This window comes from Oryctolagus cuniculus, chromosome 5 (genome assembly GCF_964237555.1).
Source record: "Oryctolagus cuniculus chromosome 5, mOryCun1.1, whole genome shotgun sequence".
Taxonomy (NCBI): Eukaryota; Metazoa; Chordata; class Mammalia; order Lagomorpha; family Leporidae; genus Oryctolagus; species Oryctolagus cuniculus.
Genome location: NC_091436.1, coordinates 140,684,767 through 140,710,223, shown reverse-complemented (window position 1 = coordinate 140,710,223; position 25,457 = coordinate 140,684,767). Strand labels below are relative to the sequence as shown.

The 25,457-nt window shown below is 43.9% G+C and overlaps 2 protein-coding genes across 2 annotated transcripts; both read left to right on the top strand.

Moving 5' to 3' along the window:
- Positions 1-17,021: 17,021 nt before the first annotated feature.
- On the top strand, positions 17,022-18,614 carry LOC138849886 (ubiquitin carboxyl-terminal hydrolase 17-like protein 6). The gene has a single exon (XM_070074939.1). The coding sequence runs from the start codon at positions 17,022-17,024 to the stop codon at positions 18,612-18,614; it is 1,593 nt and encodes a 530-aa protein (XP_069931040.1).
- Positions 18,615-20,818: 2,204 nt separating this feature from the next.
- On the top strand, positions 20,819-22,411 carry LOC138849885 (ubiquitin carboxyl-terminal hydrolase 17-like protein 6). The gene has a single exon (XM_070074938.1). The coding sequence runs from the start codon at positions 20,819-20,821 to the stop codon at positions 22,409-22,411; it is 1,593 nt and encodes a 530-aa protein (XP_069931039.1).
- Positions 22,412-25,457: the final 3,046 nt, after the last annotated feature.

Below are 25,457 nucleotides of genomic sequence, written 5' to 3'. Positions count from 1 at the left end.
GGCAGAGAGCAGGCTAGGAGCCACGTGGAGCAAGCATGCAGTTAGGTTCAGCCACAGGTAACATATTGCAGGCAGGAAAGCAGAGAGCAGGCAGCCAGACAGCCATGTACCTGTAGGTTTGGGACAACAAGGGCAGGCCCACTGCGCTCCAGGTCTTTTATTCACTTCCAAAGGGGAGTGGTTACATAGTCTGATTGGCAGGTGGGCATATAGGTGAGGTCAGGTAGTGGTGTGAGATAATGAAAAGGGAGCAGAGTGAAGGCCTGGTCTCTGGCTCACAAATCTAATCAATTTAATCCTATATGCCTGCCTATATCATTCGCCCTCAGGTATCTCAGACCTTAATCTTAAGTTGATGTTGAGGAGTGTAGAATCATCACATATTCTATAGCTGCATCCTGCTGACCAGAGGCACAGGCCCTGACTGTCCTGGGTCTGGGAGTCTCTATCTTATCTAACAAGTTCATTTCAGGAGCTGGAGTATTCTCAGTCACTGCCAATGGCTATGTCCCCTGAAAAGTATTTTTAAATGCTAATTTTATTAGATTGTTCACAATTTTATAGCAACAATGTAATAAATAAAAAATGCTGGTGGAACTGTAGGTGCTGTGGGAGAAGGGACCAGGATTGTGGGGTGGAGGGGTGGGAATTGAGGTCAGGAAAGGCTTTCTGTGGATGGAGGCTCACAGGCTAAGCTCTGGAGGACAGGTAGGAGCTGGTCAGGCATATGACAGAGGACTGGAGAGAGAGTTCATGGGAAGAAAGGCTTCTGTGAAAACAGAGTTAATTATCATGGTCCTTATGAGGATCTGGAAAATGGGCCTGGAGGCTTAGAGGAAGGACTTTATATGCTATCCAGAGTCATGTTTACTTTTCCCTGAAAATAATGAAAGTACATGTAGTGATGGAGAGTGTAGGGGAATGGTAAGGAATAAAGAGAGAATTCAAAACTTCATTTAAAATGTAATTATCAGATAAACTTATTTTGATGCAAAAAATTAAATTTTGTGCCTATGTGGGTCTTCAAAAAGTCCGTGGAAAATATATATCATAAAAAACTATGTGTGGGGGCCAGCACTGTGGCATAGCATATAAAGCTGCTGCCTGCAGTACCAGCATTCCACATGGACACCAGTTCTCTCCAGTTCGAGTCCCAGCTGCTCCTCTTCCAAACCAGCTCTCTGCTGAGGCCTGGGAAAGCAGTAGAAAATGGTCCAAGCCCTTGAGCCCCTGCACCCACGTAGGAGACCTGGAAGAAGCTCCTGGCTCCTGGCTTTGGATCAGCTCAGCTCTATCTGTTGAGCCCAGTTGGGGAGTGAACCAGCAGATGGAAGACTCTCTCTCTCTCTCTCTCTCTCTCTCTCTCTCTGCCTCTCCTTCTATCTCTGTGTAACTCTTTCATATAAATAAATAAATCTTTAAAAAAAAAAAAAAAAGACTAGCCAGTGCCGCGGCTCACTAGGCTAATTCTCCGCCTTGCGGCGCCAGTACACCGGGTTCTAGTCCCAGTTGGGGCGCCGGATTCTGTCCTGGTTGCCCCTCTTCCAGGCCAGCTCTCTGCTGTGGCCTGGGAGTGCAGTGGAGGATGGCCCAAGTCCTTGGGCCCTGCACCCCATGGGAGACCAGGAGAAGCACCTGGCTCCTGCCATTGGATCAGCGCGGTGTGCCGGCCGGAGCGCGCCAGCCACGGCGGCCATTGGAGGGTGAACCAATGGCAAAGGAAGACCTTTCTCTCTGTCTCTCTCTCTCTCACTGTCCACTCTGCCTGTCAAAAAAAAAAAAAAACTGTGTGGGCCGGCGCCACAGCTCAATAGGCTAATCCTCTGCCTTGCGGCTCTGGCACACTGGGTTCTAGTCCCAGTCGGGGTGCCAGATTCTGTCCCGGTTGCCCCTCTTCCAGGCCAACTCTCTGCTGTGGCCAGGGAGTGCAGTGGAGGATGGCCCAGGTGCTTGGGCCCTGCACCCCATGGGAGACCAGGAGAAGCACCTGGCTCCTGACTTTGGATCAGTGTGGTGCGCTGGCCGCAGCGCGCCGGCCGCGGCGGCCATTGGAGGGTGAACCAACGGCAAAAGGAGGACCTTTCTCTCTGTCTCTCTCTCTCTCACTGTCCACTCTGCCTGTCAAAAAAAAAAAAAAAAAAAAAGACTGTGTGTGGATTTCAAAGTTTTTTTCAGCAGAACAAACAACACTTTATCCCACTTTCACAACCTCTTTGAAGTACCCTCATAATGATATAGTCTCATATATAATTTAAACAACATTACTTCCTAGATTATCAGATTAATAAACATACATTACATTCATTAACACATAAAACATAAATTGTCTGTAATACAAAGGGCCTAGAACATAAGTTGCACAAGAGGTGGAAAACTGGACGGTTCAGGACAGAAGGGGTAGAAGACTTTACTGTATACTATTTTATACTTTTGCCTAAAGCCAAACCTACCTTTTCCATGAATATCATTTTTATTTCCCCATTTGTTACTAATACTAAGTCCTGAAAGACTTGCCTTCAGTTTCATTTCCCTTATGAAGCCTCTTTGGCTAGTGAAGCTCTTTATTTCTTGAGCAGTCATATACTAAATGTCTGGGACATAAAAGTTATTACATTAGTTTCTCATGATATTAGATCAAATAAAACCAGTCCAAAACCATTAAAAGCTCACAAAATTACATAGTAGGTGGACACATGAGCATGCACTTGCAACATACTGAAAGAGAGTTAATGAATTAACCTGAAAGAAAAAGTATTAGAGGAAAGTGGTGCTTGTTCATAGGTCTGCAGAATATGTAAAACTCAGGTGTGTTCAGACTGTTTTTGAAGCATTTAAAATTTCCCCCATATGAAAGCTTTTCAGATAAAAAAGGACACATCAACCTGGATTTTCAGAACACCACTTCCCCAATCCTAGTGTTCAACTAGCAGAATTGGGAGAAAGAGAAAGTGAAGAGAAGGCAGAGGGAAATGAGGATGACAGAGAAATGGGAAAGACACAGCAAGAGCAGGGTGATGAGAGGCTGTAATTCCCCTAGAAACAGGCAGAGATTATGGAGTGGCAGAAATCGCTGAAGTTAGAGCTGGAAACCCCAAGGAACTGAACGAAGTCAAAATTTAAAATGACAAAAAAAAACTATGCATGAAGATGATTTCCAGCATTCTGTTAAAAAAAAATGAGAATAGTTCAAAGTGCATCCAATCACATCTCAGTCCTAAGTAACAACCGAAGCAGTCATTCAGCCCAGACTCAGAAAGCATAGAGGCTTCATGTAAAACAATCACCAATTCTGGAAAAGCAATGAGAAAAACATTCCAAGGAAAAATATTTTAAGAAATATGCCAAATTAAACTTTAATTTATCTTCAGGAAATAAGAAAATTTATTCTTATATATGCTAAATATGTTATTTTATAAGCAAAAAACAAACAGTAAAGAAATTTTATTTGAGTTTGAGTTTTTAATTTGTTAATTCTTTCAGGCTCTTCAGCAATTACTCAATAATAAAGCAGGAAACAATGAGGAGGTCTTCAAATTTTCATGTAAAATATACGTTAGAGAGGATCCCAAAAATTTTTGCACCAAAACAAATGTCTTTTAATTCCATTTCCAATAAGCTTTTTGAATTCTCCTCATATATTAAAGGTTTTAAAAGAAAACATTTAATATTTTAATTGTAACTCGGTTTTGCCATGTTACAGGAAAATAGAAGGATAAATTCCCATCATGGAGAAATCAGTACTCTACTCCCTCCAAGTCTGTAAAATACCACTTAAAGCATGGGTAGTGTGACCATCAACTGTTCCTCATCTCCCAAAGGAGATATAAGAAATAAGCTGGAATACAGCACAGAGGATTGGAAGTCAATTTTTGAAAAGTCCAGTGGAGGAAATATTAGCACTAGGATCCTGAAGGATCAGTGTGAGGTTTCCTGAAATGTTTCTTAAAAAGAAATTTTTCAACTCTCTAGGTTAATTGAATTCATGACTAGAGGAGAAATGGTTATATAAAGAATAACTCTTTAGATTTTCTTAAAAGATTTTTAACTGAATTGTAAAGAATTATGCAAAAATAGGAAACTCACCTGAAATAGTAATCCTGATCTCTAAAAACAAGATTATAAGCAGGTGAAAATGAGCTAAGGTTTGCTGAAGACGTCAGAACGGTGCAGTCTCCTACCTTCAGCTCCCTCTCTAAGCAGGATCTGAAATAACACAGGACATTGAAGAAGTGTCACCCTTGGTTCCTGCCACTCACATACTATTCTCTCCTCCTCCATTCCCTTTTCTAGCTCCAAGTCTATTCTATCCTTTCATTGTGGGCCATTCCTTTTATCACAAGGGAAGGAAGACAATTGCCAAGAAGGAAAAGGCCCCCGAGAACCAATTATGGGTTTACTGGAGAGAAGTAGCCTTAAATGAGCAAGACTTATATCAGGCCCCTAAGGAACTTGAATTTTTTTGAGAGGAAGCTCCTAAACTGTTGGTTCAGCCAAATATGGAACAAACCAAAAAAGCCACACGGAAACCCACATTTCCATCTCCTTCAAAACAAATGCTGTGTACCAGGCGTCTCATCCCCCAGTTCCCAGTGCAACATCCCTCAGTGCTCCTCTACAGCGTGGTTCCTCCAAGAAGCCAGTTTTCAATTCTCATTCCCTAATCTACAGTCTCCAGGTCCTCTCACTGTCCCACAACCATTTCAATAGAGACCAGCATTTTATATAGATCATCAAAGCCTTGTCGATGTTGAGCCTCACTGAAGGAGAAAGAAGCTAGCATGATGATGTTACAAAGTGATTCAAATGGTTTTATTTCAATATTCTCCATAGCCCAATGTCTGCCTGACAACTCCACCTCTGACTACTCCCTTCTTTGAATCATCTATGAAAATCAGACTTATGTTTTCACTTCTCATCTCCAAACGTGCGTTCAAGACCTTTATGTGTCATTTATCAAGTTCAGAAGGGTGGACTTCTGGCACAGCAGTTTAAATGTCACTTAAGATGCCAACATCCCATATCAGAGAGTCTGGTTTTCAGTCTTGACTTTGCTCTTGATTCCAGCTTCCTGTTACTGTACACTCTGGGAGGCAAGAGATGATAAGTTAAATACTTGAGTCGTTATCACCCCATAAGAGATTCAGAATGCGCTCCAAATTCACTGCTTCGGCTTTATTCGGCCCTGGCTATTGTGGGCATTTGGGGAGTCAACCTGTGGTTGGAAGTTCCTCTCTCTCTCTCTCTCTCTCTCTCCCCCCTCTTCTTCCTTTCAAATAAAAAAATGAAAATAAATAAGAAAGTGATTATGAAACTCAGAGAGTTATTCAGTTTCACTTTCTCCCTGACCAAGAAATCAACAGGTAAAATTTGCCTCACAAAGAAAAGTCACCTCCCTCAACTACTGTAGAAATGAAACCTCACCTACATTAGCCAGATTTCTGTAGTTCTCCCACATGGCACCTCTGTAGCAGGGCCTCTTGGCCAAGTCCTGTCATCCCCACTCTTCCTGGGAGAAGTTGACTACTGCCTCCTCAAATGTTGGCAGTCCCAGGAATGGCAGAGATGCCCCCAAAGTAAGTGGATAAGGAACAAAAAGAGAATAAAAGACACCCAGGCAAGAAAGAAAAACATGGAGGGAAAGAAAGGTGACAAAAAGGAAGATAAAGGAAAAATGAGGAGCCAGCATTGGTGTATAGCAGGTTAAGCTGTCTCTTGTAATGCCAGCATCTCACATTGCAATGTCAGTTCAAGTCCCAGCTGCTCCACTTCTGATCCAGCTTTCTGCTAATGCATCTGGAAAGGCAGCAGAAAATGACCCCAGTATTTGGACTTCTGCCACCTACGTGAGAGACCTAGATGGAGTTCTGGGCTTCTGGCTTCAGCCTAGACCAGACTGTTTTAGGGGAATCATCTGTGGAGAATGCAATCAGATGGAAGATTCTCTCTCTCTCTCTCTCTCTCTCTCTCCCTCCCTCCCTCTCTCCTTGTCAATTAAATCAATAATTCAATAATTAAATAAATTTTAAAAACAAATGGACAGGGGCCAGTGCTGTGGTGAAGCTGGTTAATGCCCTGGCCTAAAGCACCAGCATCCCATATGGGCACCGTTTCGAGACCAAGCTGCTCCACTTCTGATCCAGCTCTCTGCTATGGCCTGGAAAAGCAGTAGAAGATGGCCAAGTCCTTGGGCCCCTGCACCCTCATGGGAGACTTGGAAGAAGCTCCTGGCTCCTGGCTTCAGATAGGCACGTCTCCTGCAGTTGCAGCCAGTTGAGGAGTGAACCAGTAGATGGAAGACCTCTTTCTCTTTCTCTCTCTCTCTCTCTCTCTGTGTGTGTGTGTGTGTGTGTGTGTGTGTGTGTGTATGTGTGTGTTTGTGTAACTTTGACTTTCAAATAAATAAATCAATCTTTTAAAAAATGGGCAAAGGATCTACACAGACATTTTTCAAAAGAAGAGATACAAATGGTCAACAAACAAGAAAAATTACTCAACATCATTAGTCATCAGGGAAATGCAAGTCCAAACCACAATGGAACATCGTCTAACTTGTTAGAATAGTAATTATCAAAAAGTCAAAAAATAATAAAAGCTAGTGAGGATGTGGAGAAAAGGGAACTCTAATACATTCTTGGTATGATTGAAAATTACACAGCTGTTATGGAAAACAGTATAGAGAGTCCTCACAAAACTAGATCCACCATATGACCCAGCTATCCCACTTCTAAAAATATATACAAAGGAAATGAAGTCAGTACATGAAAGGGATACCTGCACTTCCATGCTTATTGCAACACTATTCGCAAAAGCAAACACAATGAATCAACCTAAATGTCTATCAGTGGATGATTGGATAAAGGAAATGGAGTATATATACACACTGGAATATTTCTCAGCTATAAGAAAGAATGAAATCTTGACATTTGTTAACAAAATGTATAAAATTAAACATCATTATGCCAAATGAAATAAGCCACAGAAAGATTAATACCACATTTTTTCTCATATGTGGAAGTTAATATATGTGGAAAAATGTGTAGATTCCTTATTATTTTGTGAATGTATGTTATATGCTATATATTATATATGCATATGTTCACTGAGTTGTATACTTTATGTAACAACATATCCTTCTTTCTTCATCCTATGGTATTTGTTATAAACCACACATTCCGTGATATTAATATATATCCATCCTGCTTTTAAAAAAAGATGTGTATATATACATATATACAAAATTTATATATAAAGCAAATATGGCAAAATGTTAAAAATTGCCAAATATAAAAGGTATAAAGTTGAATGTATTAAATATGCATTTAATGAAAAAGACAAATATCTTTTAAAAACTCCAGGACCCGAGAGCTTTGAGTCTCTATTCTATGTTTAGAAATTTTTTTATAAATATTTACTTAAGGTTCCTTAGTTTAACTGCACAAATGGTCATTTATGGATTTCTGGTCATGTGGAAATCATTGTGAATTATGAAACTGTTAGATTACAGAAATACTCTTTTTGAGGCATAATTCTTTTAAAATCAAGAAAAATAGATTTGAAAATTTAATTATAAAAATGGGAGTCTTGGAGCCCATGCTGTGGCTCAGTGAGCTAAAGCCCCGGCCTGCAGCACTGAAATCCCATATGGGTGCCAGTTCGAGTCCCGGCTGCTCCACTTCCCATCCAACTCCCTGCTGTGGTCTGGGAAAGCAGTGGAAAATGGTCCAAGTCCTTGGGCCCCTGCACCTGTGTGGGAGACCCAGAAGAAGCTCCTGGCTCCTGGCTTCAGATTGGTTCAGCTCTGACCTCTGCAGCCATTTGGAGAGTGAACCAGCAGATGGAACACTTCTCTCTATCTATGTATCTATCTCTATCTCTATCTCTTTCTTAACTCTGTCTTTCAAATAAATAAAAATAAATCATTTTTTAAAATGGGAGTTTTATGTAAATTCTTTTTTTAATTAAAAAAAAATTAACGGGGGCCGGCACTGTGGCATAGCTGTAAAGCCACCACCTGCAGTGCCAGCATTCCATATGGGCACTCGTTCAAGTCCCGACTGTTACACTTCCTATCCAGTTCCCTGCCAATGTGTCTGCGAAAGCAGCAGAGGATGGCCCAAGTCCTTGGACCCCTGCACACACATGGAAGACCTGGAGAATCTCCTGGAGAAGCTCCTGGCTTTGGCTACTACTCCCTAGCCATTGTGGCCATTTGGAGTGAACCAACAGATGGAAGATTTTTCTATCTCTTCATCTCTCTGTCACTCTCTCTCTCTCTAATTCTGCTTTTCAAATAAAAATAAATCTTTAATGTATATAATAAATATATATTATATATTTGGGGAGCCAAGATGGCGGAATAGTGAGGGCGCACACCGATAGTCCGGGAAAATTTAGTTTAATAAAAGTGGAGTTACAGTAGCCTCAGAAAAAGGACCAGGAAAAAATTGCAGAGGAAACTCTTCTGGATCCAGTGGCTGTGACTTGGAGGACCTACTGGGAGAACAAAGTCACCCACCACACGGAAGCTGAGCCGCGGGAGCCGCAGGGTCTGCGCGCCAGTGCAGGAAGGGGAGTGCATGTCACACAGACACCAGCGGGGAGAGTTGGGACGCCCAGGGCTCTGAGTCCACACATCGGCGCTGGAAGGGGGAGGTGAGCTCAATAACCCAAGACATTGGCGGGGAAAGGGCGGTCAGAATCTAGAGGGGAGCGGGAAAGTGCACCAGACTCACCACCAGAGAGAAGGAAAAAAAGGTGGGGGGTTTCTCTCTCCACCAACCTTGCAAAGGTTGCAAGGCTGCAAGGCTTGCAAGAGTTTGCAAGAGACAAAGAGCAGGTACCCTCTCTGGATTTACATAACAACAGGGGAGAGCTAAGGAACTGAGTCACTACAATTCAGTAGCCGACGCAACCCAGTGGGAGCCCAGAGGAGAAACACAGCCTGCACAGACCCTTTGGGTAGAAGCCAGAGATCGGAAGCTAAATACCATCAATTCTGCACAGCCGTGCCGTGCGGTATTACTTACCCCCTGAATAAAATAAATAAATAAATAAATAGAGAAAGATTTACCACGCATAACCTGAGGGTGTCACCTTTGCACACCCGTAACACTGAAGAACCAAGCAGAGCTCTCAGGCCACACCCATCTCAAGCTTCAAAGGATCCTCCAACAGCAGGCAGTCCACTTAACACAGACATAGTATAAAATAAAAAAAAAAAAATTAAAAAAAAAAACAAATGCACAGTGACGAAAGAAGAATTAACTATGCCAAGCAACAAACACAGAAATCGAGGGAACAAGATCAACGATGACACTATGATGCCTCCAAATAAACAAAACACCCCAAGCCAAGATTATGAAGATGATGAGACAGAAGAAATGCAAGATACAAATTTCAAAAAATTTATGATAAGAACATTTAAAAGTTTTCAAAAGCAAATCCTTGAACTACAGAAATCCTTATTGGACAGGATTGAAAATCTCTCTCATGAAAATGAAATTTTAAGGAAGAGTCAAAATGAAACTCAGAAACTAGTAGAACAGGAAAGTGTGATAGTGAAGAGAAATCAAAATGAAATGAAGAGCTCAATAGATCAAATGACAAACACATTAGAAAGCCTTAAAAACAGAATGGGTGAAGCAGAAGAGAGAATATCGGACTTAGAAGATAGAGCACAGGAAAACATACAGTCAAACCAAAGAAAAGAAGAGGAAATTAGAAATCTAAAAAATATTGTTGGGAATCTACAGGATACTATTAAAAAAACCAACATTCGAGTTCTAGGAGTTCCTGAAGGCATGGAGAGGGAGAAAGGATTAGAAGGCCTTTTTAGTGAGATACTAGCAGAGAACTTTCCAGGTTTGGAGAAGGACAGAGACATCCTAGTACAGGAAGCTCATAGAACCCCCAATAAACATGACCAAAAGAGATCCTCACCACGACACGTGGTAATTAAACTTACCACAGTGAAACATAAAGAAAAGATCCTAAAATGTGCAAGAGAGAAACGTCAGATTACTCTCAGAGGATCTCCAATCAGACTCACAGCAGACTTCTCATCAGAAACACTACAGGCTAGGAGGGAATGGCGAGACATAGCACAGGTGCTAAGAGAAAAAAATTGCCAGCCCAGAATATTATATCCTGCCAAGCTCTCATTTGTGAATGAAGGTGAAATAAAGACCTTTCATAGCAAACAGAAATTGGAGGACTTTGTGGCCACTCGTCCGGCCCTGCAAAAGATACTTAAAGATGTGCTACACTCAGAAACACAGAAACACGGCCATCAACATGAAAGAAGGGAAAGGAAGAACACCTACCAGTAAAAGAGCATGGGAAGTTCAAAGCATATACTAGAAAATATTTCCGGGAAAATGGCAGGGCAAAGTCACTACGTATCAATAGTCACATTGAACATTAATGGTCTGAATTCTTCAGGTAAAAGACACCGTTTGGCTGACTGGCTCAAAGAACACAACCCAACTATTTGTTGCCTACAAGAAACACATCTCTCTAACAAAGAGGCAAGCAGACTGAAAGTGAAAGGTTGGAAAAAGATATTCCATGCCAACAGAAACCAAAAAAAAAGCAGGTGTAGCCATATTAATATCAGACAAAATAAACTTTAATACAAAAACTGTTAAGAGAGACAAAGAGGGACACTATATAATGATTAAGGGTTCAATTCAACAGGAAGATGTAACTATTATAAATGTATATGCACCTAATTACAGGGCACCAGTCTATTTAAAAGATATGTTAAGGGACTTAAAGGGAGATTTAGATTCCAATACAATAGTACTGGGGGACTTCAATACTCCACTCTCAGAAATAGACAGATCATCCGGACAGAAGATCAACAAGGAAACAGCAGATTTAATTGACACTATTGCCCAAATGGATCTAACAGATATCTACAGAACTTTCAACCCTACATCTACAGACTTCACATTCTTCTCAGCAGCGCATGGAACCTTCTCCAGGATTGATCACATACTAGGCCATAAAGCAAGTCTCAGCAAATTTAAAAGAATTAGAATCATACCATGCAGCTTCTCAGACCACAGCGGAATGAAGCTGGAAATTAGCGACTCAGGAAACCCCAGAAAGTATGCAAACACATGGAGACTGAACAACATGCTCCTGAATGAACAATGGGTCATAGAAGAAATCAAAAGAGAAATCAAAAACTTTCTGGAAGTAAATGAAGACAACAACACAACATATCAAAACGTATGGGATACAGCAAAAGCAGTATTGAGAGGCAAATTTATAGCAATAGGTGCCTATACCAAGAAATTGGAAAGGTACCAAATAAATGAGCTTTCAGCCTATCTCAAGGACCTAGAAAAACTGCAGCAAACCAAACCCAAATCTAGTAGGAGAAGAGAAATAATTAAAACCAGAGAAGAAATTAACAGGATTGAATCCAAAAAAACCACAAAAAATCAGCCAAGCGAGAAGCTGGTTTTTTGAAAAAATAAACAAAATTGACACCCCATTGGCCCAACTAACTAAAAAAAGAAGAGAAAAGACCCAAATCAATAAAATCAGAGATGAAAAAGGAAACGTAACAACAGACACCACAGAAATAAAAAGAGTCATCAGAAATTACTACAAGGACCTGTATGCCAGCAAACAGGAAAACCTATCAGAAATGGATAGATTCCTGGACACATGCAATCTACCAAAATTGAACCATGAAGACATCGAAAACCTAAATAGACCCATAACTGAAACAGAAATTGAAACAGTAATAAAGGCCCTCCCAACAAAGAAAAGCCCAGGACCAGATGGATTCACTGCTGAATTCTACCAGACATTTAAAGAAGAACTAATCCCATTTCTTCTCAAACTATTCAGAACAATCAAAAAAGAGGGAATCCTCCCAAATTCTTTCTATGAAGCCAGCATCACCTTAATCCCTAAGCCAGAGAAAGATGCAGCACTGAAAGAAAATTACAGACCAATATCCCTGATGAACATAGACACAAAAATCCTCAATAAAATTCTGGCCAATAGAGTACAACAACACATCAGGAAAATCATCCACCCAGACCAAGTGGGATTCATCCCTGGTATGCAGGGATGGTTCAACATTCGCAAATCAATCAATGTGATTCACCACATTAACAGACTGCAAAACAAAAACCATATGATTATCTCAATTGATGCAGAGAAAGCATTTGATAAAATTCAACACCCTTTCATGATGAAAACTCTAAGCAAATTGGGTGTAGAAGGAACATTCCTCAATATAATCAAAGCAATTTATAAAAAACCCACGGCCAGCATCCTATTGAATGGGGAAAAGTTGGAAGCATTTCCACTGAAATCTGGCACCAGGCAGGGATGCCCACTCTCACCACTGCTATTTAACATAGTTCTGGAAGTTTTAGCCAGAGCCATCAGACAAGAAAAAGAAATCAAAGGAATACAAAACGAGAAGGAAGAAGTCAAACTATCCCTCTTTGCAGACGATATGATTCTGTACTTAGAGGATCCAAAGAACTCTACTAAGAGACTATTGGAACTCATAGAGGAGTTTGGCAAAGTGGCAGGATATAAAATCAATGCACAAAAATCAACAGCCTTTGTATACACAAGCAATGCCATGACTGAGAAAGAGCTGCTAAGATCAATCCCATTCACAATAGCTACAAAAACAATCAAATACCTTGGAATAAACTTAACCAAGGACGTTAAAGATCTCTACGATGAGAATTACAAAATCTTAAAGAAAGAAATAGAAGAGGATACCAAAAAATGGAAAAATCTTCCATGCTCATGGATTGGAAGAATCAACATCATCAAAATGTCCATTCTCCCAAAAGCAATTTATAGATTCAATGCAATCCCAATCAAGATTCCAAACACATTCTTCTCAGATCTAGAAAAAATGATGCTGAAATTCATATGGAGGCACAAGAGACCTCGAATAGCTAAAGCAATCTTGTACAACAAAAACAAAGCCGGAGGCATCACAATACCAGATTTCAGGACATACTACAGGGCAGTTGTAATCAAAACAGCATGGTACTGGTACAGAAACAGATGGATAGACCAATGGAACAGAATTGAAACACCAGAAATCAATCCAAACATCTACAGCCAACTTATATTTGATCAAGGATCTAAAACTAATCCCTGGAGCAAGGACAGTCTATTCAATAAATGGTGCTGGGAAAACTGGATTTCCACGTGCAGAAGCATGAAGCAAGACCCCTACCTTACACCTTACACAAAAATCCACGCAACGTGGATTAAAGACCTAAATCTACGTCCTGACACCATTAAGTTATTAGAGAACATTGGAGAAACCCTTCAAGATATTGGCACAGGCAAAGAATTTCTGGAAAAGACCTGGGAGGCACAGGCAGTCAGAGCCAAAATCAACTATTGGGATTGCATCAAATTGAGAAGTTTCTGTACTGCAAAAGAAACAGTCAGGAGAGTGAAGAGACAACCGACAGAATGGGAAAAAATATTTGCAAACTATGCAACAGATAAAGGGTTAATAACCAGAATCTACAAAGAGATCAAGAAACTCCACAACAACAAAACCAACAACCCACTTAAGAGATGGGCCAAGGACTTCAATAGACATTTCTCAAAGAGGAAATCCAAATGGCCAAACGGCACATGAAAAAATGTTCAAGGTCACTAGCAATCAGGGAAATGCAAATCAAAACCACAATGAGGTTTCACCTCACCCCAGTTAGAATGGCTCACATACAGAAATCTACCAACAACAGATGCTGGCAAGGATGTGGGGAAAAAGGGACACTAACCCACTGTTGGTGGGAATGCAAACTGGTCAAGCCACTATGGAAATCAGTCTGGAGATTCCTCAGAAACCTGAATATAACCCTACTGTTTGACCCAGCCATCCCACTCCTTGGAATTTACCCAAAGGAGTTTAAATTGACAAACAAAAAAGCGGTCTGCACCCTAATGTTTACCGCAGCACAATTCACAATAGCCAAGACCTGGAACCAACCTAAATGCCCATCAACGGTAGACTGGATAAAGAAATTATGGGATATGTACTCTTTAGAATACTATACCGCAGTAAGAAACAACGAAATCCAGTCATTTGCAACAAAATGGAGGAATCTGGAACACATCATGCTGAGTGAATTAAGCCAGTCCCAAAGGGACAAATACCATATGTTCTCCCTGATCGGTGACAACTGACTGAACACCAAAAAGGAAACCTCCTGAAGTGAAATGGACACTATGAGAAATGGTGACTTGATCAGCATAGCCCTGACTGTTAAGGGACAACTTAATACATTATCCCTCTTAGTATTTTTTTGTCTGTTCTACTTAATATGACTGGTTTAATTCTGTAATTATCACACAGTTATTCTTAAGTGTTGAAAATTAACTGAAATGTGATCCCTGTTAAACATAAGAGTGGGAATAAGAGAGGGAAGAGATGTATAATTTGGGGCATGCTCGGGCTGACTTGCCCCAATTGGTAGAGTTGGAAACATACAAGGGGATTCCAGTTCAATCCCATCAAGGTGGCATGTGCCAATGCCATCTCACTATTCCAAGTGATCAATTTCAGTTCACAATTGATCATAATGAAAGGACTAAGAGTCAAAGGGAGCACATAAACAAGTCTAGTACCTGCTAACACTAACCAATACAATAAATAAAGGGGAGAGTGATCCAACATGGGAAGTGAGATACTCAGCAGACTCATAGAATGGCGGATGTCCTAAACAGCACTCTGGCCTCAGAATCAGTCCTAAAGGCATTCCGATCTGGCTGAAAAGCCCATGAGAGTATTTCAGGCATGGAAAGCCAAGACACTCTGGCAAAAAGATCTCTGTGAGTGAGATCCCAGTGGAAAGAACAGGTCTTCAAAGAGGGAGGTGCCTTTCTCTGAAGGGAGGAGAGAACCTCCACTTTGACTATGACCGTGTCTAAACAAGATAAGAGTCGGAGAACTCAAGGGGCTTCCATAGCCTTGGAAACTCATGACTGGTGCATAGGGAGATTACTGATGCCATAGACAGGAGTGTCAATTGGTAAAGTCAACAACAGGAGTCACTGTGCACTTACTCCTCATGTAGGATCTCTGTCCTTAATGTGCTGTACATTGAGGCTTAATGCTATAATGAGTACTCAAATAGTATATTTCACTTTGTGTTTCTATGGGGGTGCAAACGGTTGAAATCTTTACTTAATGTACACTAAACTGATCTTCTGTAAAAAAAAAGAAAAAAAGAAAAAAAAGAAACAATCAATTCCCAACTTGACTCTCACTGGGATTAAACATGACAATAGGTCTGATCTGATTTCATCATCATTTAAAAAAATATCATCTATTATTTTTCACTTTATGTTACTGTGTGGGAACAAACTCTTGAAATCATTACTTAATGTATACTAAGCTGATCTTCTGTATATTAAGATAATCGAAAATGAATCTTGAGGTGAATGGAAGGGGAGAGGGAATGTGAAAGGGGAGGGTTGTGGGTGGGAGGGACGGTATGGGGGGGGGGGAAGCCATTGTAATCCATGAGTCCTACTTTGGAAATTTATATTCATTAAATAAAAAGATTAAAAAAAAAACTAAACCAAGGAAATTAAAGTATGCCTTTCTAAGGGTTTACCAAATAAAGAAACCTATTTTCCACTCTTAGTCTTTCCAGCGTTCTTCTTTGTTTGCATTTCAGAAATGGAAGCACATACCAGCACATCATGGAGGGGCCGGCACTGTGGCAGAGCAGGGAAAGCCGCCGCCTGCCGTGCTGGCATCCCATATGGGCGCCGGTTCAAGTCCCAGCTGCTTGACTTCCGATCCAGCTCTCTGCTATGGCCTGGGAAAGCAGGACAAGGTGGCTTGCAACCTTGGGCCTCTGGACACACATGGCAGACCTGGAAGAAGCTTCTGGCTCAAGGATGTGGATAGGCACAGATCACGTGTTGTGGCAATTTGGGGAGTGAACCATTGGAAGGACAACCTCTCTCTCTCTCTCTCTCTCTCTCTCTCTCTCTCTCTCTCTCAGCCTCTCTCCCTTCATGCGTCCCTCCCTGTGCCTCTACATAACAGCACCTTTCAAATTCATATGGAAATCTTAGAAAAGTAGTATAGGGGCCATCGTTGTGGTGCAGTGGGTTAACGCCCTGTCCTGAAATGCCAGCATCCCGTATGGGCACTGGTTTGAGACCCGGCTGCTCCACTTGCAATCTAGCTCTCTGTTATGGCCTTGGAGAGCAGGACAAGATGGCCCAAGCCCTTGGCCGACTGTTCCTGCATGGGAGACATGGAGGAAGCCTCTGTCTCCTGGCTTCAGATTGGTGCAACTCTTGCTTTTTAGGCCAGTAGGGGAGTGAGTAATCGGATGGAACCCTCTCTCTCTCTTTCTCTCTCTTTCTCTCTCTCTCTCTCTGCCTCTCCTCGCTCTGTGTAACTCTGACTTTCCAATAAATAAAGAACCATTTAAAAAAGAAGAAAATATATCTTACTGGAGAATGGGACGGGGAATGGCAGATGAATGAGGAGAAGGGTTGGAAGGGTTGTATTCCATACGTAAAAAGCTTCTTTGGAGAATATGTACAGAATTGCAAAACTAAACAAAAGTTAAAATGTTCCTTTATAAGGGCTCAGCAAACTAAAAACCAAAACCTGCTTTCAGCCATCAGTCTCTCCAGCATTCTTCTTTGTTTTCCTTGAAGAACTCCAAGGCACATAGAAGCACATCATGGCACATCACCAAGTTCCACAAGGCACATGAAAGCCTTATCCTTCACATGCATCTTCCCCAGGTAGTGGAATCAAGCGGTGAAGGCCCAGAGGCTGTGAGGGCGTGAGACCACACCCTAAAGCCCCTAATCCCATCAAGGGCTGGAAGCGGATGGGTGGGTCCTGTAGCAGGTCCAGGGTGTGGCATGCAGTGTGGACTATAAAAGGAGGGGGGAGAGGAACAGGTGGTCCTTGGATGCCAGTCTCAGAGGTGGAAGCATCTTGCTGCCTTGTGACAGTGGCTCCTGGAGACATGATGGCTGCTTCACCTCTCAAGGAAGGTGAGTTCCACTTTAATGACTTGCCAACACGCCAACTTTCCCATTCTAGCTCAGAGGGGGATGATACTCATGGTGGTGTTTGTCTCCCAGGGAAATCACCACCCTCACCTCAGAAAGAGCTCCCGCTGCAAAGTGATTTGGCTTCGGGGGCGACCCATCTGGCTCCCAGTGGAGGAGCTTCTCTGAGCTGCAGCTGGAAGAGACCTTATGGCATTGGGGCCGGTCTGCAGAATACGGGCAACACCTGCTACCTGAATGCAGCCCTGCAGTGTCTCACGTATACCCCACCCCTCGCCAACTATATGCTGTCCCAGGTGCATTCTCAGAGCTGTCGTCGTTCGGATCGCTGCATTCTGTGTGCCGTGGAAACGCACTTTCTCTGGGCCCTGCACAGTCCTGGCGACGTGATCCAGCCCTGTCAAGTGCTGGCTGCTGGCTTTCACACAAACAGGCAGGAAGACGCCCACGAATTTCTGATGTTTGCTCTGGATGTCCTGAAGGCAGCAGGTCTGCCTGGGCTCACGGACGGGGTGGGTCCCCAAGAGGACCAATCTCCATCCCAGCAGATAGTGGGAGGACACTGGAGGTCTCAAATCCAATGTCTCCAGTGCCAAGGCATTTCAGAAACCTTGGACCCTTACCTGGAGATCGCGTTGGATATCAAGACAGCCGACAGTGTGGAGCAAGCTTTGCAGCACTTGGTGCAACCTGAAGAGCTAGCTGGAGAAAACGCCTATCACTGTGCTACCTGCCGACAGAAGACAGCTGCTTCCAAGACACTCACCTTGCAATCGGCTGGCAAGGTGCTTCTCTTTGTATTGAAACGGTTTTCTGAGTTCACGGGTGAGAAACTTGGAGGACAAGTGCACTATCCCGAGTGCCTGGACATGAGACCTTACATGTCTCAGCAGAACGGGAGGCCACTGGACTATGTTCTCTATGCGGTTCTCGTCCACGTTGGCTTGAGGTGTCAATCAGGACACTACTTCTGCTATGTCAAAGCTGGCAATGGCCACTGGTATAAAATGGATGATGCGAAGGTAACTGCCTGTGACACCACTTGTGTCCTGAATCAAAGTGCCTACGTGCTATTTTATGTCCGCAAGAGTGGAGTTGGAGGAGAACATGGGACAGTGTCTGCAGGCAGGGGACCCTCCGACTTGGAGGCTGCAAACACACATGGCCATACACCAGGAGAGCTTGAAAGGCCTTCCCCTCTTGAAGCTGGAGAGTCAGAGGAGCACTTGGAGCAAACAACTCAGGACTTGACCTTGGATGCGTGGCAATCCCTCCAAGCCCAGAACAGACCAAGGAGTGCATTCAGCCTCAGGACAGTGGAGCCCACGCTGCCCAGCAATGCGATCGTAATTCACCAGGCAAGATCTGCCGCAGGGATGAGGAAGCACCATCCTGACCAGGAAAGGGCCCTGCTGCACGGGGCAGCTGGGCACATCACTCAGCAGGTAGCCATGAATCCTGGCAACCTCCCTTGTCCGGGAGGAAGGAGCAAACCTCCCAAGAGGAAGAACAAACCTGCAAAGAGGCCTCTGTTGTTGCTGTTCCGCTGACGTTAGTGCAAGAGGACTTCACGATTATGTGGTTGGGTGACAGTGCACGAGTTAAGTGTTTGCATTTGCAAGGGCAAAGGGTTTGTCCTTATGAACTGTCCTAGGTGTGAATTGGAATCTTAGGTTGGAACCAAATGTCTATGTCTTCTGCATTTGCAAGGGGTGAGAGACTGTGTTTTGTGTGAGGCCACAATGTTGGATCGAGATGTGTGCTTTCCAGCGTGTCATGTCGCTAAGCAATTGTTGAGATTGGAGGCACAGAACTCTCTGCTTCATGAAGGAATTCTGAAGCAGCTGAGAAAGATGGGGAATAATGGCCTCCTTCTCCTTTGGCTACAAACAATCCTGCTTCATGCTTTCCTCTCCATCACCTCTCATGGAAGTCTTGGTGACAGATTTCTCCAAGTCAATCGTGAGGGCGAACCTCATGGCCCTCTCTCTTACCACAATGTATGACCTCAGGTTGTCACAGTCCCTGGGAGTTTCGTTGCACCTACTAGGAGCCTCTGGAAATCAACCATTGTCTTGAAGCATCAACCACATTGTGTGATCATCCCAAGCTCCTGAACAGGAGCCCTTCATCCTCCAGAATCGCCACAGTTTGTGTTTGTTAAACTCACAACTGAAATCACAGCGTACTAACCTCCCACACAGGACCTCTGTCCTGAATGAATTGCATTAGGAGAGTTAACTGTGAAATGTGTTTTCAAACAGTTGTGTGTGTGTGTGTGTGTGTGTGTGTGTACCTTGTTTGAAATAAAGTAACTAAATTAAAACTGTAAAACTAAACCAAGGAAATTAAAGTATGCCTTTCTAAGGGTTTACCAAATAAAGAAACCTATTTTCCACTCTTAGTCTTTCCAGCGTTCTTCTTTGTTTGCATTTCAGAAATGGAAGCACATACCAGCACATCATGGAGGGGCCGGCACTGTGGCAGAGCAGGGAAAGCCGCCGCCTGCCGTGCTGGCATCCCATATGGGCGCCGGTTCAAGTCCCAGCTGCTTGACTTCCGATCCAGCTCTCTGCTATGGCCTGGGAAAGCAGGACAAGGTGGCTTGCAACCTTGGGCCTCTGGACACACATGGCAGACCTGGAAGAAGCTTCTGGCTCAAGGATGTGGATAGGCACAGATCACGTGTTGTGGCAATTTGGGGAGTGAACCATTGGAAGGACAACCTCTCTCTCTCTCTCTCTCTCTCTCTCTCTCTCAGCCTCTCTCCCTTCATGCGTCCCTCCCTGTGCCTCTACATAACAGCACCTTTCAAATTCATATGGAAATCTTAGAAAAGTAGTATAGGGGCCATCGTTGTGGTGCAGTGGGTTAACGCCCTGTCCTGAAATGCCAGCATCCCGTATGGGCACTGGTTTGAGACCCGGCTGCTCCACTTGCAATCTAGCTCTCTGTTATGGCCTTGGAGAGCAGGACAAGATGGCCCAAGCCCTTGGCCGACTGTTCCTGCATGGGAGACATGGAGGAAGCCTCTGTCTCCTGGCTTCAGATTGGTGCAACTCTTGCTTTTTAGGCCAGTAGGGGAGTGAGTAATCGGATGGAACCCTCTCTCTCTCTTTCTCTCTCTTTCTCTCTCTCTCTCTCTGCCTCTCCTCGCTCTGTGTAACTCTGACTTTCCAATAAATAAAGAACCATTTAAAAAAGAAGAAAATATATCTTACTGGAGAATGGGACGGGGAATGGCAGATGAATGAGGAGAAGGGTTGGAAGGGTTGTATTCCATACGTAAAAAGCTTCTTTGGAGAATATGTACAGAATTGCAAAACTAAACAAAAGTTAAAATGTTCCTTTATAAGGGCTCAGCAAACTAAAAACCAAAACCTGCTTTCAGCCATCAGTCTCTCCAGCATTCTTCTTTGTTTTCCTTGAAGAACTCCAAGGCACATAGAAGCACATCATGGCACATCACCAAGTTCCACAAGGCACATGAAAGCCTTATCCTTCACATGCATCTTCCCCAGGTAGTGGAATCAAGCGGTGAAGGCCCAGAGGCTGTGAGGGCGTGAGACCACACCCTAAAGCCCCTAATCCCATCAAGGGCTGGAAGCGGATGGGTGGGTCCTGTAGCAGGTCCAGGGTGTGGCATGCAGTGTGGACTATAAAAGGAGGGGGGAGAGGAACAGGTGGTCCTTGGATGCCAGTCTCAGAGGTGGAAGCATCTTGCTGCCTTGTGACAGTGGCTCCTGGAGACATGATGGCTGCTTCACCTCTCAAGGAAGGTGAGTTCCACTTTAATGACTTGCCAACACGCCAACTTTCCCATTCTAGCTCAGAGGGGGATGATACTCATGGTGGTGTTTGTCTCCCAGGGAAATCACCACCCTCACCTCAGAAAGAGCTCCCGCTGCAAAGTGATTTGGCTTCGGGGGCGACCCATCTGGCTCCCAGTGGAGGAGCTTCTCTGAGCTGCAGCTGGAAGAGACCTTATGGCATTGGGGCCGGTCTGCAGAATACGGGCAACACCTGCTACCTGAATGCAGCCCTGCAGTGTCTCACGTATACCCCACCCCTCGCCAACTATATGCTGTCCCAGGTGCATTCTCAGAGCTGTCGTCGTTCGGATCGCTGCATTCTGTGTGCCGTGGAAACGCACTTTCTCTGGGCCCTGCACAGTCCTGGCGACGTGATCCAGCCCTGTCAAGTGCTGGCTGCTGGCTTTCACACAAACAGGCAGGAAGACGCCCACGAATTTCTGATGTTTGCTCTGGATGTCCTGAAGGCAGCAGGTCTGCCTGGGCTCACGGACGGGGTGGGTCCCCAAGAGGACCAATCTCCATCCCAGCAGATAGTGGGAGGACACTGGAGGTCTCAAATCCAATGTCTCCAGTGCCAAGGCATTTCAGAAACCTTGGACCCTTACCTGGAGATCGCGTTGGATATCAAGACAGCCGACAGTGTGGAGCAAGCTTTGCAGCACTTGGTGCAACCTGAAGAGCTAGCTGGAGAAAACGCCTATCACTGTGCTACCTGCCGACAGAAGACAGCTGCTTCCAAGACACTCACCTTGCAATCGGCTGGCAAGGTGCTTCTCTTTGTATTGAAACGGTTTTCTGAGTTCACGGGTGAGAAACTTGGAGGACAAGTGCACTATCCCGAGTGCCTGGACATGAGACCTTACATGTCTCAGCAGAACGGGAGGCCACTGGACTATGTTCTCTATGCGGTTCTCGTCCACGTTGGCTTGAGGTGTCAATCAGGACACTACTTCTGCTATGTCAAAGCTGGCAATGGCCACTGGTATAAAATGGATGATGCGAAGGTAACTGCCTGTGACACCACTTGTGTCCTGAATCAAAGTGCCTACGTGCTATTTTATGTCCGCAAGAGTGGAGTTGGAGGAGAACATGGGACAGTGTCTGCAGGCAGGGGACCCTCCGACTTGGAGGCTGCAAACACACATGGCCATACACCAGGAGAGCTTGAAAGGCCTTCCCCTCTTGAAGCTGGAGAGTCAGAGGAGCACTTGGAGCAAACAACTCAGGACTTGACCTTGGATGCGTGGCAATCCCTCCAAGCCCAGAACAGACCAAGGAGTGCATTCAGCCTCAGGACAGTGGAGCCCACGCTGCCCAGCAATGCGATCGTAATTCACCAGGCAAGATCTGCCGCAGGGATGAGGAAGCACCATCCTGACCAGGAAAGGGCCCTGCTGCACGGGGCAGCTGGGCACATCACTCAGCAGGTAGCCATGAATCCTGGCAACCTCCCTTGTCCGGGAGGAAGGAGCAAACCTCCCAAGAGGAAGAACAAACCTGCAAAGAGGCCTCTGTTGTTGCTGTTCCGCTGACGTTAGTGCAAGAGGACTTCACGATTATGTGGTTGGGTGACAGTGCACGAGTTAAGTGTTTGCATTTGCAAGGGCAAAGGGTTTGTCCTTATGAACTGTCCTAGGTGTGAATTGGAATCTTAGGTTGGAACCAAATGTCTATGTCTTCTGCATTTGCAAGGGGTGAGAGACTGTGTTTTGTGTGAGGCCACAATGTTGGATCGAGATGTGTGCTTTCCAGCGTGTCATGTCGCTAAGCAATTGTTGAGATTGGAGGCACAGAACTCTCTGCTTCATGAAGGAATTCTGAAGCAGCTGAGAAAGATGGGGAATAATGGCCTCCTTCTCCTTTGGCTACAAACAATCCTGCTTCATGCTTTCCTCTCCATCACCTCTCATGGAAGTCTTGGTGACAGATTTCTCCAAGTCAATCGTGAGGGCGAACCTCATGGCCCTCTCTCTTACCACAATGTATGACCTCAGGTTGTCACAGTCCCTGGGAGTTTCGTTGCACCTACTAGGAGCCTCTGGAAATCAACCATTGTCTTGAAGCATCAACCACATTGTGTGATCATCCCAAGCTCCTGAACAGGAGCCCTTCATCCTCCAGAATCGCCACAGTTTGTGTTTGTTAAACTCACAACTGAAATCACAGCGTACTAACCTCCCACACAGGACCTCTGTCCTGAATGAATTGCATTAGGAGAGTTAACTGTGAAATGTGTTTTCAAACAGTTGTGTGTGTGTGTGTGTGTGTGTGTGTACCTTGTTTGAAATAAAGTAACTAAATTAAAACTGTAAAACTAAACCAAGGAAATTAAAGTATGCCTTTCTAAGGGTTTACCAAATAAAGAAACCTATTTTCCACTCTTAGTCTTTCCAGCGTTCTTCTTTGTTTGCATTTCAGAAATGGAAGCACATACCAGCACATCATGGAGGGGCCGGCACTGTGGCAGAGCAGGGAAAGCCGCCGCCTGCCGTGCTGGCATCCCATATGGGCGCCGGTTCAAGTCCCAGCTGCTTGACTTCCGATCCAGCTCTCTGCTATGGCCTGGGAAAGCAGGACAAGGTGGCTTGCAACCTTGGGCCTCTGGACACACATGGCAGACCTGGAAGAAGCTTCTGGCTCAAGGATGTGGATAGGCACAGATCACGTGTTGTGGCAATTTGGGGAGTGAACCATTGGAAGGACAACCTCTCTCTCTCTCTCTCTCTCTCTCTCTCTCTCAGCCTCTCTCCCTTCATGCGTCCCTCCCTGTGCCTCTACATAACAGCACCTTTCAAATTCATATGGAAATCTTAGAAAAGTAGTATAGGGGCCATCGTTGTGGTGCAGTGGGTTAACGCCCTGTCCTGAAATGCCAGCATCCCGTATGGGCACTGGTTTGAGACCCGGCTGCTCCACTTGCAATCTAGCTCTCGGTTATGGCCTTGGAGAGCAGGACAAGATGGCCCAAGCCCTTGGCCGACTGTTCCTGCATGGGAGACATGGAGGAAGCCTCTGTCTCCTGGCTTCAGATTGGTGCAACTCTTGCTTTTTAGGCCAGTAGGGGAGTGAGTAATCGGATGGAACCCTCTCTCTCTCTTTCTCTCTCTCTCTCTCTGCCTCTCCTCGCTCTGTGTAACTCTGACTTTTCAAAGCAATCTATGAAAAACCCACAGTCAACATCCTATTGAATGGGGAAAAGTTGGAAGCATTCCACTGAGATCTGGTACCAGACAGGGATGCCCACTCTCACCACTGCTATTCAATATAGTTCCAGAAGTTCTAGCCAGAGCTATTAGGCAAGAAAAAGAAATAAAGGGATACAAATTGAGAAGAAAGAACTCAAACTATCACTCTTTGCAGATGATATGATTATTTATTTAGGGACCCAAAGCACTCTACTAAGAGATTATTGGAACTCATAGAAGATTTTGGCAAAGTAGCAGGGTATAAAATCAATGCACAAAAATCAACAGCCTTTGTATACACAGGCAATGCCACGGCTGAGGAAGAACTGCTAAGATCAATCCCATTCACAATAGCTACAAAAACAATCAAATATCTTGGAATAAACTTAACCAAGGACGTTAAAGATCTCTACGATGAAAACTACAAAACCTTAAAGAAAGAAATAGAAGAGGATACCAAAAAATGGAAAAATCTTCCATGCTCATGGATTGGAAGAATCAACATCATCAAAATGTCCATTCTCCCCAAAGCAATTTATACATTCAATGTGATACCAATCAAGATACCAAAGACATTCTTCTCAGATCTGGAAAAAATGATGCCGAAATTCATATGGAGACGCAGGAGACCTTGAATAGCTAAAGCAATCTTGTACAACAAAAACAAAGCCGGAGGCATCACAATACCAGATTTCAGGACATACTACAGGGCAGTTGTAATCAAAACAGCATGGTACTGGTACAGAAACAGATGGATAGACCAATGGAGCAGAATTGAAACACCAGAAATCAATCCAAACATCTACAGCCAACTCATATTTGATCAAGGATCCAAAACCAATTCCTGGGATAAGGACAGTCTATTCAATAAATTGTGCTGGGAAAACTGGATTTCCCCATGCAGAATCATGAAGAAAGATCCCTACCTTACACCTTACACAAAAATTCACTCAACATTGATTAAAGACTTAAATCTATGACCTGACACCATCAAATTATTAGAGAACATTGGAAAAACCCTGCAAGATATAGGTACCGGCAATGACTTCTTGGAAAACACCCTAGAAGCACAGGCAGTCAAAGCCAAAATCAACTATTGGGATTGCATCAAATTGAGAAGTTTCTGTACTGCAAAAGAAACAGTAAGGAAAGTGAAGAGACAACCGAAAGAATGGGAAAATATATTTGCAAACTATGCAACTGATAAAGGGTTGATAAACAGAATCTACAAAGAAATCAAGAAACTCTACAACATCAAAACAAACAACCCCCTTAAGAGATGGGCCAAGGACCTCAATAGACATTTTTCAAAAGAGGAAATCCAAATGGCCAACAGGCACATGAAAAAATGTTCAAGGTCACTAGCAATCAGGGAAATGCAAATCAAAACCAC